Source organism: Mobula hypostoma, chromosome 10 (assembly GCF_963921235.1).
Source record: "Mobula hypostoma chromosome 10, sMobHyp1.1, whole genome shotgun sequence".
NCBI lineage: Eukaryota > Metazoa > Chordata > Chondrichthyes > Myliobatiformes > Myliobatidae > Mobula > Mobula hypostoma.
In genome coordinates this window covers 117,910,283-117,922,474 of record NC_086106.1, presented here as the reverse complement: position 1 = coordinate 117,922,474, position 12,192 = coordinate 117,910,283, and the positions used below count along the sequence as shown (strand labels likewise).

The window sequence follows — 12,192 nt, the reverse complement described above, 5'->3', positions numbered from 1 at the left end:
TTGGAAGGATTCTTAGCAGTGCGGAGGAACAGAAGGATCTTGGGGTCCACATCCATAGATCCCTCAAAGTTGCCACGCAAAGTTGCAAAGTTGATAGGGTTGTTAGGAAGGCTGGCCTTCATTGGTCAGGGGACTGAGTTTGAGCAACGCATGTATTGTTGCAGCTCTACAAAGCTCATTAGCCCACACTTGGAGTATAGTGTCCAGTTCTGGTCACCTTATTACAGGAAGGATCTGGAAGCTTTCGAGATGGTACAGAGGAGATTTAACAGGCTGCTGCCTGGATTAGAGAACCTGTCTTGTGAGAAAAGCTTAAGTGAGCTAGAGTTTTTCTCTGAGCGTAGGAGGATGAGAGGTAACTTGACAGAGGTGTATAAGATAAGAGGCATAGACAGCCAGTACTTTTTTCCCCCAGGACAGCAATGGCCAATACCGGAAGACATCCATTTAAGGTGAGTGAAGGAAAGTTTAGGGGAAAAGTCAAGAGAGTGGTAAGTACCTAGAACACTCTGTCAGGCATGTGGTAGAGGCAGATACATTAGGAACATTGGATAGACACTTGAATAAAAGAAAAATGGAGTCTATGTGGGAGGGAAGGATTAGATTGACCTTGGAATAGGTTGAAAGGCTGGTAAGGTATCAAGGCTGGTAAGGTATCATGGCCTTTACTGTACTGTACCAGGTTCTGTAGTGAAATTAGAGATCAAGGCTCCTCAGTGGATCATGATAGGCAGTAGATTTTGGTGATCTCAAGAAATATTAACCACGGCAAGGGCGGATCAGGTGCTCTGCTTGTAGTCAAACCTAACCACATATTTAATGTAGTTAATTCATAAAGTTCAAAGTATATTTATTATCAAAGGAAAAATGTTCCATATACAACCCCGAGATTCTTGTCTTGACAGCCATCACAGTAAATACAAGAAACACAATATAATCCCTGAAGGACTGCACCCAACAGGATGGACAAAAATCCAATAAGCAAAAAAAAAATGAACTATGCAAATACCAAAGGAAGGAGAAAAAAATAATAACAACACTAATAAATAAATAAACAATAGCTATCAAGAACATGAGATGAAGAGTCCTTGAAAGTGAGTCTATAGGGTGTGGGAACAGTTCAGTGACAGGGCAAGTGAAGTTCATGAAGTTATCCCCTCTGGTTCGAGCCTGATAGTTGAGGGTAATAACTGTTCCTGAACCTGGTGGTGCAGATCCTGAGGAACCTGTATCTTCTTCCTGATGCCAGCAGTGAGAAGACAGCATGGCCTGGAACGTAGCGGGGAGGGCTTGAAAACAGATGCTGCTTTCCTGCGACAGCACTCCGTGTAGATGTGCTCAGTTGCTCAGTGATGGTGAGGACTTTACCCATGATGGACTAGGCTGTATCCACTATGTTCTGTAGACTTTTCCATACAAGGGCACTAGTGTTTCCATACCAGAGCACTCTCCACCACACATCTATAGAAGTTTGTCAAAGTGTTAATGACATGCCAAATCTTTGCAAACTTCTAAGAAAGTAGCGGCACTGTTGTGCTTTCTTCGTAATTCACTTACATGTTGGATCTAGCACAGATCCTCTGAAATGGTAACGCTGAGAAATTTGAAGTTGCCGCCCCTCTCCACCACTGATCTCCCACTGAGGACTGACTCACGGACCTTCAGTTTCCTCCTCCTGAAATCAATAATCAGCTCCTTGGTCTTGCTGACATTGAGTGAGAGGTTGTTGTTATGGCACCACTCAGCCAGATTTTCAATCTTCCTCCTGTATGCTGATTTGTCACCTTCTTTGTTCAGCCAATGACAGTGGTGTTAGCGGCAAACTTAAATATGACATTGGAGCTGTGCTTAGCCTCATGGTCAGAATGTAAAGTGAGTAGAGCAGGGGGCCATACACACAGCCTTGTGGTGCACCTGGGCTGAGGGAGATTGTGGAGAAGATGTTGTTGCCAATCCGAACTGACTGGGGTCTGAATGTGAGGAAATCAAGGATCCAGGTGCACAAGGAGGTATTGAGGCTGAGGACTTGAAGCTTATTGATTAGTTTTGAGGGGACGAGAGTATCGTTCCCTCAAAACTATAGCCAATGAAGGGCATCCTAATACTTACACCTTCGCTTTCCAGATGCTCCAGGATTGAGTGAAGGACTAATGAAATGGCATCTGCTGTTGACCTGTTGTGACGGAAGGCAAATTGGAGTGGATCCAATCTCTTCTCAGCGGGAGCTGAGATGTTTCATCACCAACCTCTCAAAGCACTTGACCAGTGTGGATGTAAGTGCTACTGGACGATAGTCATTGAGCCAGGTCACCTCATTTTTCATGGGCACTGGTATAATTGAAGCTTGCTTGAAACAGCTGGGTACTCAGACCACTGAAGCGAGAGGTTAAAGATCTCAGTGAACACTCCTGCTAGTTCATCGGCGCAGGTCTTTAGTACTCTCAGCCAGGTATCCCTCCTGGGCCAGATTCAGTGAAGCCTTGTTGTCACCAATGTCTCTTGGTTTCACTTTGCAGGAGGTGAAAGTATTCAAGCCTTGCCATGACTGTTGAGTGTCCATCAATGACTGAAGTAGGTTCGGATTTCCTACTTCACACATGAGATGGCTTTCAGAGCTCGTGCCTGGACCTCTTGGACTTAACTCGGTTGCCAGACCTGAATGCCACTGACCTGGCCCTCAGCAGATTGCGGATCTCGTGGTTCATCCAGGGCTTCATTCCAGAAATTATTTTGTGGGGACACACTCACCTATGACTGTTTTTATAAAGTCTGTGACAACTGTGGTGTATTGGTTCACATCCTCCAATGAGTCCTTGAACACAGCCCAGTCTACTGTCTTGAAACAATCCCATAGCTGTTCCTCTGCCTCCTGCAACCACTGCTTATTGTCCGTATCTCTGGACTCTTGCTCCTTAGCCTCTGCCCGTATGCAATGACTGTACATCTGCCTGTGTAGGAGGACAGCCAAGCGATCAGATTTCCTGGAATGTGGTCTAGGCACGGAACAGTAGGCATTCCTAATCATAGTGTAACAGTGGCCAAGTGCGTTGGGACCTCTGGTGCTGTAGCTGATATGTTGATGATAAATGGGCAGAGATCTTCAAACAAGCCTGATTGAAATCCCCAACAATGATTTGAAAGGCGTCGGGGTAGGCTGTTTCTTATTTGCTGATCGCAGTACTTAATACATCAAATGTTTGCCTTTGGTGGTATGTAAGCTGCGGTCAGGATCACACAGAACTCTCTTGGTAAGTAGAACAATTGGCACTTAATCGTTAGATGTTCTAGGTTGGCGGAACAAGACTGTGACAAGACTGCCACATCTGAGCACCACAAAAAGTTTACCATGAAACAGAGAGCCCCATCTTTTGCCTTCTCCAAAACAGCAGTCCAGTCCATCCTAAGAAGCCTTTGGGTCTTACCATCATATCTGGCATGTCTGGAGTGAGTCATGTCTCTGTGAAACACCGGACAAGGCAATTCCTCATTTCCCTGCAATACAGCAATCTTGCCCTTACATCCTCAGTCTAGTTCCCCAGCAGCTGTACATTTGCTAACAAGATGCTGGGTAGACAAAGTTTCATTCCCTGATGTTACAGTCTGGCATAGCATGTAAAATCAAACTCTGTGCGTACGCATGAAAGATTACTAACAGTGGATCTATCACGTGGTTTGACAGGAACATTTCAAAGGTGTTCACTACTTTTTGTGTTAGGAATATTGCTGATGTAGACCCAGAGTAGAATTCTGTAGGTCAAAAATAAAAGACAGCAAACCCCAGATTGCAAAGGGGTTGCATGCCGAGATAATTGCCCATATCCTGCTTTTCTGTAATGTGAAGCCGTGGCAAAAAAAATTACAAAAAATTTTAGTTTCTTTCACATTTTATTAATTTTTCATCATATATTTTCTACAAGAATGAATTTCCTGTTATGCCTCAGCAAGTAAAGGTTTTCACTGCTCCTGTGTATACAGGTACTTGTTTGTATAACAATAACCCTCTTTGACTTTTTTATTCTGTATTTTTAAATATTTCTGGCAGTTATTTGTAAATTCTGTAAGGGCCAATTTCCACGTGCAAAAATGCCATTAAATAGGGTACTCTCTACAACCTTGATATTGTGGTAATTACTCAACTTTGCCAGAGCACGGCTTTAATCACACCTGTGTTACACTCTTGTTTTTAAATTAGACTCTGTGCTGGGACAGCAGATATCTGCGGATAAGGTGGCCTAAATGTGGTCATTCATTGTCTTCCTTCCCACTAGTCCACGAACACTTCAATTTCACTTCCCATTCCCAAGTCCCATTCTGACATGCCTCTCCATGGCTTCCTCTACTGCCACGATGAGGCCAAACTCAGGTTGGAAGAGCTGCACATCATATTCCATCTGGGTTGTCTCCAACCTGATGGCATGAACATTGATTGCTCTAACTTCCAGTAATTTCGTTCCCCTCATTCCTTTTCTTTTGCTCCATTCCCCATTCTGGCTCCCCCCACCCCCTTCTCTTTTGCTCACCTGCCTCTGTTGCCGCTCTTCCTTCCCTTTCCCCTATAGTCCACTCTCCTCTCCTATCAGATTCCTTATTCTTCAACCCTTTACATCTTCCACCTTCCTACTTCATCCTCCCTTCCCTCTCGCCTGGTTTCCCCCCATCACCTGCCAGATTGTATTCCTTCCCCTCCACCGCCACCACCCACCTTCTTACTCGTGCTGCTACTCCTTTCCTTTTCAATCTCGGCCCGAAAAGTCGACTGTCCACTCCCCTCCATAGATGCTGCCCGGCCTGCTGTGCTCCACCGGCGTGCTCTGAGCGCTGCCCATTCATCTTTTTGATTGCTTCAGCCTGCCGGGCAATCGATGTCAGCATGGCGGATTAGTTCGGGCTGGCACTTCCTGCTCCAGTTTGGAGGCTGTGGTTGTTTGTGAGGGAGGATAGATTCTGTGTTGATGTTCCAGGCAAGGCAGCCTGAGGTTCTGCTGGTTTTTGAAATGCAGCCTGTACAGGCACGGTCTTGAAGCACCCAACCCCGAGAAAGGTCAGCTTGGAGTTCCTGTGAAGTCATTTTTTTCTTCTTACGTTGCTGTGACAAATAATCTAAAGAATAAACCTAATTCATTTGTGGATTCATTTGCTTGACCTCAAGCTTCCTGTGTAGTGACTGAGAATTCTACGAAGCTGCAATAATGTTTAACCCTTTTTCATACCGTATTATAGATATCTAATTTCATGTTCATTAGATCTGAGGGGTAATACTGCCTCGTTGTCTTGAAGTGTTTGGACAACTAACACTTTGCCTTTAGGAGACCCTTAACAGTTGATGTGGCAAGGGATCGAGTGGCTCTCGTCCATAGCAGGGGATGATAGGGTGGTAAAGATGTCGAGGCATTGAGTTCAAGAGTCAGAAATATGTTTTGCAGCTTTACAGAACTCTGGTTAGGCTTCATCTGGGCTACTTCATTCAATTCTGATTACCCCATTATAGTGATTACACTAGATAACAATGTTTTGGAAGTGTTGCTTCCTCCGAAATTATTTTTTATTTATGTTAGACCGCATGAAACTGAACACAAGTAAATTTCAGACTATTATGTAGGAATTTGGAGAAACAAGAAATTAACTTATTAAATATAATGAGTTTAATTGTATAACAGTCTGGATGCTTTGCAATAGTTAAGTAAGCTTAAAAAATGTTGATGATTTTCATTTGTACTCAGTGTCTGAGGCTTCTTACTTCAGCATCCAACAATAATCAGCCAGCATTGATGGATTCCAGTTGCCTTGATACCCTTTCTCCATGACTATAATGTCCTGGTGAAACCTTTCACCATGCACATCACTGACAGCGCTAAGATTTGCAGGGAAGATGTCTAAATAGGAATACAGAAAATTAATCTTTAGTGACATGCTGCCGTTCATGGTTTTGTATGCTTGAAGCGTGTTGTCAACCAGCTGCATGTAGTTAGTCCTGACGAAGGGTCTCGGCCTGAAACGTCGACTGTACCTCTTCCTAGAGATGCTGCCTAGCCTGCTGCGTTCACCAGCAACTTTGATGTGTGTTGCATGTAGTTTGGTGCTGTGTAGTTGCCCTGAAAACTTTCATCAACATCCTTGAATGCTTTCCATGCGATTTTCTCCAGTCCCACTAGAAGTTCTTCGATGACCTGTTCGATTTTGTGGATGAACAAAAATGCCTTCCTTAATCTTGGCATCAGTTATTCTGGGAAACATTGGTATCAAATGTTGATTTAAATTGACTTTATTTCTTACGTCCTTCACATACATGGAGTAAAAATCTTTATTATGTGTGTGTCTAAATGTGCAATGTGAAATTTATAGTAATTTGTAATAAACAGTATGTACAACAGGACAGTCAATATAGCATAGAAATACAATTGTAGCAGCGTGAATTAATCAGTGTGATGGCCTGGTGGAAGAAGCTGTCCCGGAGCCTGGTGGTCCTGACTTTTGAAATCCTTCATGGAAATTTATAGCCTTTCTAAAACCCATCCTGCATTCAGCATGTACCCTGCCTAAGCATGCCCAGACATGCCTGGACAAGATAGAAAACTTTTCAGCTTACTTTGCAGGCAACATTTTAATTGATTTGAATTATGAATTGAAATAACAAATATAGGTGAGTTTTTATGATGCGTGACAGGGAAATTTCATGGTGATTTTCATGATCAGCCCCCCAAAATACATAAGATACACCCAAAAGTATTCTGGAAGCAAAATATTTGTTGTCTGATGTTAAGTAGAGGTGTATAAAATCCTGAGGGGTATACTGTAATTGGGGTGAATGTATTCCGTCAATTCTCCAGTGTTGGAGAATCAAGAAATCCAGATTTAAATTGAGAGGAGAGAGACTTAATAGGAACCTGAGGGGGCAGCTTTTTCAAGCAGAGGATAGTCATTACATGGAATAAGCTGCTGGAGGAAGTGGTTGAGGCTAGTACCCTTTACAACTTTTAAAAGACAGTTGGATAAGTAAATGAGTAGGAAAGGATGAGGGCCAGGTGTGGGCAAATGGGACTAGCTTTGATGTAAATCTTGGCCAATGTGGTCCACCTGAGCCAAAGGGATTCCTTTTGTGCTTGTGTAACTGTATCAGGTGACCATGGTAACTAGAGTAGTTGGCAGGGGTTGGAGAGTCAGCCAGCTCCATCACAGGTACAAACCCCCACCCCATCTTCGAGAACATCTTCCAGGGTTAGTGCCTCAAGAAGGCAGCATCCATCATTAAGGGCCCTCATCATCCAGGGCATGCCCTCTCCTCCATCAGAGAGGGGGTACAGGAGCCTGAAGACACACTCAAGGAAGAGCTTCTTCCCCTCTGCCATCAGATTTCAGAATGATGCATGAGCCCATGATCACTACCTTATGTTGGATGTTTAATATTTGAGTAATTTTTATGAGCAAATCTATTGTTTGATTAGGCATTCTTTGTGGTTTATATAACTCATTATGATTATATGTAAAAATACATGAATTGCAAATGTCATGACACTAGCATGTGAGTGATAAGTGCGTGACTCGCTAAAAGAAACAAAATCAGGCGCACTTTTCAGACTCCCGTGTCTTCCATTGAATTAGTTTCATGCTTTGAAGTTACAAAACATAGTACCTTATTATTCCTTTTTTTTTGCACAATTTATTTTATTTTTATAACTTATACTATTTTTGTACTGCTGTCACAGAACAACAAACTTGATGTCTCATGTCAATGATGGTAAATATGATTCTTGACAGTACTCCAGGTGAAACCAGGCCAATGTTTCATAACTTCAGTCCTTGTATATTCTATGTTGTGTCTTCTTATTTGCAGATTGAGGTCTGAAGTTGGTTTGTTCTTGCTGCGCCTTTGTTTTGGAAGCAGTTAACAAAGCCCCCCGATGAGAGTGAGTTGCCTCTCCTTCCGCCAACCATATGCGGGTCTGATATTAAACAATGTAAAGACCGTGGAGACCCGTTGGCGACCTCTGCTGGCGGAGCTACAGGGCTGCACCCTGGCTGTTCATGTAGCATACAAGGATTGGGAAGGCTCGGAATGGGAAGACATCCTTACTCACACAGTGGGAATGAGCCAGCACCAGATACAAAACCTGCTGCAGGACGGAGAGAAGTTTGGCAGAGGGGCGATTGTGGGTAAGTCGAGAGTCATCTATAAAATTTAGCTCAGGTCTATGTGTTGGTTTAGTTCAGGTCTGCAACACAGACTCCCCCCGGCTGCTGTGCTTCGCGTCTGCAAACTTTGCAACGACTTGTCCTGCTAATATGATGAACTGAACACTGAGCCTTTGGCTCTACTCCGAGCTGCTCCAGGGATTTGGATCGAAGGATTCAATTTTGGTTCGGAATGCTGTTGTTGTTGCTGACTTCTATTGTTTGCATGATTTGGTTTTTTTTCCCTCTTTCTCTGTGGGTATTGGGGGTTGGTCTTATTTTTTTTAATGGGTTCTTTCAGGGTCCCTTGCTTTGCGACTGTCTGTAAGTAAACAAATCTCAAGGTTGTATAATTTATACATTCTTTAATAATAAATGCACTTTAATTGATGGTGAACCCACGGGTTATGTAGCAATGTTCAATGGTTTCCATAGCCCACCTAGTTAATCTCCCCCACTCATCCTTCACCTTGAGGTGTGAGGAGAAGGTCACTTTTCCAATCAATTCCCTATGTAGCGCCAATTTCCTGTCATGGCCGGCATTCCAGGGACCAGCTTATGACCTTATCCACACATTTCTCCCTCTATAGTATAGAGTCTATATCTGTATCCCATCATTAGCTGTAAATGACACGAACAAAATGCTAGCCTTCCCATCAACATGTGCGGAACATTTGATGGCTCTGTGCCTGTTCTTGCTGGAGTTCAGAAGAATGAGGAGGGATCTTATTGAAATTATTGAATATTGAAAGGCCAAGATGGCGTGGATGTGGAGAAGATGTTTCATATAGTGGGCAGTCTAGGAGCGGGCACAGCCTCGGAATAGAAGGATGTCCCTTTAGAACAGAGATGAAGAGGACTCTCTTTAGCCAAAGGGTGGAGTTCATTGCCACAGACAATTGTGGAGGCCAATTCAGTGAGTGTATTTAAAATGTAGATTGATGGGTTCTTGATTAGTAAGGGTGTCAAAGGTAATGGGGAGAAGGCAGAGAATGGAGTTGAGAAAAATGATAAATCAGCCATGGTGAAATGGCGGAGCAGACTTGATGGGCCGAATGGCCTAATTCTGCTCTATGTCTTGTGGTCTAAATTGAGAAAGACTAGTACTGATAAATACTATTGTTGTTTTAATACAGATTAATTATGGCTCTCAGTTTTTCTGCTTCTGTCTTCTGCTTCTCATGTTGTCAACTATTTTTTTACATCATGTACTGCAAAGGAATCCGAATCAGGTTTAATATCACAACATACGTTGTGAAGTCTGTTGTTTTGCAGCAGCAGTACTGAGCAATGCATAAAATATACAATAAGAAATATACAGTGCATAAAACTAAATAAATGGTGTAAAAAGAGCAAATATATTCAGGTAGTGTTCATGGGTTGGTTCGTTGCCTGTTCAGAAATCTGATGGTGAAGGGAAAGGAGCTGTTCCTAAAACGATGAGTGTGTGTCTTCAGGCTCCTGTACCTCAGGTCACCGGTTTTAGAGGAAGACTTGCATTTACAGTATATAATGCCATGGGTGCCATTACAGGGAAGGCACGGCAGTACCTCTACTTCTTAGAGGTTTGCGCTGATCTGGCATGTCATCTAAAACTTTGACAGATACCTGTGTCTATAGATGCACAGTGGAGAGTATCCTGTCTGCTGCCACAAGAAAGCAGCACCCACCACCCTGGCCGCGTGCTCTTCTCACTGCCGCCATCAGGAAGGAGGTACAGAAGCCTTAGGTCCCACACCACCAAGTTCAGGAATAGTTATCACCCTTCAGCCATCAGGCTCCTGAACCAGCGTGGACATCTTCACTCACCATTGATCACGGTCCGCCTCTGGACTGTGGGAGGACCCAGAGAAACCCCACGCATTCTACCAGGAGGACGTACAGAGACTACTTACAGAAGGGCACCCGAATTGAACTCTGAACTCCAAGCAACGCACACAAAATGCTAGAGGAATTCAGCAGGCCAGGCAGCATCAATGGAATACAGTAAACGGTCGACATCTCGGGCCAAGACCTTCACAATGCATTCTGCTGAAGGGTCTCGGCCCGACACAGCGACTGTTTACTCGCTTTCCTAGGTGTTGCCTGGCCTGCTGAGTTCCTCCAGACTTTGTATGTATTGCTTGGATTTCCAGCATCTGCAGAATTTCTTGTGTTTGTGGTCTGAACACTGGAAGGGTGTTGTGCTAACCATTATGCTACCAGGTCACTCTAGTTGAGCTGAGCAATTTCATCGGGGAATAGTTAGGATCCAGTTCAGAGAATGAACCACACAAACATTTCCGTGGGTTTGAAAAGACTGTTGCAAGTAGCTTTCCTTGAATATGATGCGTCCTCCCTCATAAAAATGCTAAAAACCATCAGATGTTCTTCGCCATTGTTCAGAACATAACTCCTGTGTATGTGCTGCAGGGTTAGTCGACGTTGGAGACACCTGGCAATGCCCGAGTGGTTCAGACCCTGAGGAGATGAAGGAGTTGGAAAAAAGAGCTGTTCTGCATGAGCTGGAGCTGAAATATCTCACCACTTTGTCCAATCCGCGGTGGCTTCGTAAGCCAATCCCAGCCAGGGGACACAAAGATGTGTGGATGGTGGATATCCCTAATGAGCTGATCCCATGACTGCCATTGACATCGAGTAAAATTAGACCGAGTTATAAAGGAGGAACATAACAAGTTCAAGCTTATTGTCTTTCATACCGCCAAACAAAACAACGTTTCTCCAGACCAAGGTGCACAATACAGTACATATAACTCAGACACACAACACATAAGGTAATATTTCCACAAATAATATTGCGAGGCGGGGTGGAAATGCATCTTTACCAAAAGAGGGATGAGATGCTCCTTCCCGCCGCTAGCCTGCAGGTCACCCTTGGACAAGGTGTAGCACCTGCTTAGTTCCCCAATCAGGGTCAATGTAAAGCCATGGGAGTAGGTGGTGGATGGTCGTATGAGCGGTTGGTGCAGATCACAAGTCCTGGTTATGTGACCACTGACTCTCCAAAGAGAATTGATAATGGCTGGGGTCACCTGTCTTGTAACGACACTGCTCAGAAGAAGGCAATGGCAAACCACTTCTGTGGAACCATTTGCCAGGAACAGTCATGATCATGATCACCTACACAATACGACATGGCACATAACAATGACTACAAATAAATTCATAAATAATCATTAAATAATAAGATGGATACCAATGTCCAGGACTGGCTTCCCCTGAATATAATGCGTTTATTTGTCTGATTTACGTCATGTTGCTATTTTATGCACTATGTGGAAAGTAATTGCAGAACATAATCATTAAAATCTTACTGTATGAACTACATAAATTATGTAAAAAGTTAGTTTATTGTGCTTTTCTACTGTATAATAATCATTTGTGGTTACTGCTAATTTTTTTCTTTCAAAATCAGATTTAATATCACTGGCATATGTTGTGAAATTTGTTGTCTTTGTGACAGTAGTTCAATGCAATACATAATAATAGAAAAAAAAACATGAATTTCAGTAATTATACATATAAAATAGTTCAATTAAATAAGTGGTGCATAAGTAAAAATGAGTGAGGTGGTATTCATGGGTTCAATGTCCATTCAGAAGTCAGATGGCAGAGGGGAGAAGCTGTTCCTGAATCACTGAGTTTGTGCCGTAGGGTTCCTGTACCTCCTTCCTGACAGTAACAGTGAGAACAGGGCGTGTCCTGACTGACTGAAATAGTAAATTATTAATTTTATAAAAGCGATGGCGTAGCAACACACACGGAACGCTGGCGGAAGCCAGCAGGCCTATGGAAAGGAATCAACAGTTGACGTTTCGGGCTGGGACCCTTCGTCAGTCCAGATTAAAATAGGAACCGGAGGTCCTCCTTTCTCACCCGGAGTAGTCAGTAGATGGAATGAGATGGTTGAGGCAGGCACATTAAGAATATTTAAAATTGTTTGGATAGATGTATGGATAGGAAAGATTTAAGAAGATACAGGCTAAATGCAGCTTGGTTGGCATGGACTAGTTGGGCAAAGAG

At 43.3% G+C, this 12,192-nt stretch overlaps 1 protein-coding gene across 1 annotated transcript; it reads left to right on the top strand.

Moving 5' to 3' along the window:
* The first annotated feature begins 4,887 nt into the window (after positions 1-4,887).
* zgc:110222 (uncharacterized protein LOC550336 homolog) lies at positions 4,888-11,695 on the top strand. Its single transcript, XM_063061458.1, has 3 exons — positions 4,888-5,041; positions 7,832-8,151; positions 10,582-11,695. The coding sequence occupies exons 2-3, from the start codon at positions 7,899-7,901 to the stop codon at positions 10,788-10,790; spliced, it is 462 nt and encodes a 153-aa protein (XP_062917528.1). The 5' UTR covers positions 4,888-5,041; positions 7,832-7,898; the 3' UTR covers positions 10,791-11,695.
* The last annotated feature ends 497 nt before the right edge of the window (positions 11,696-12,192 follow it).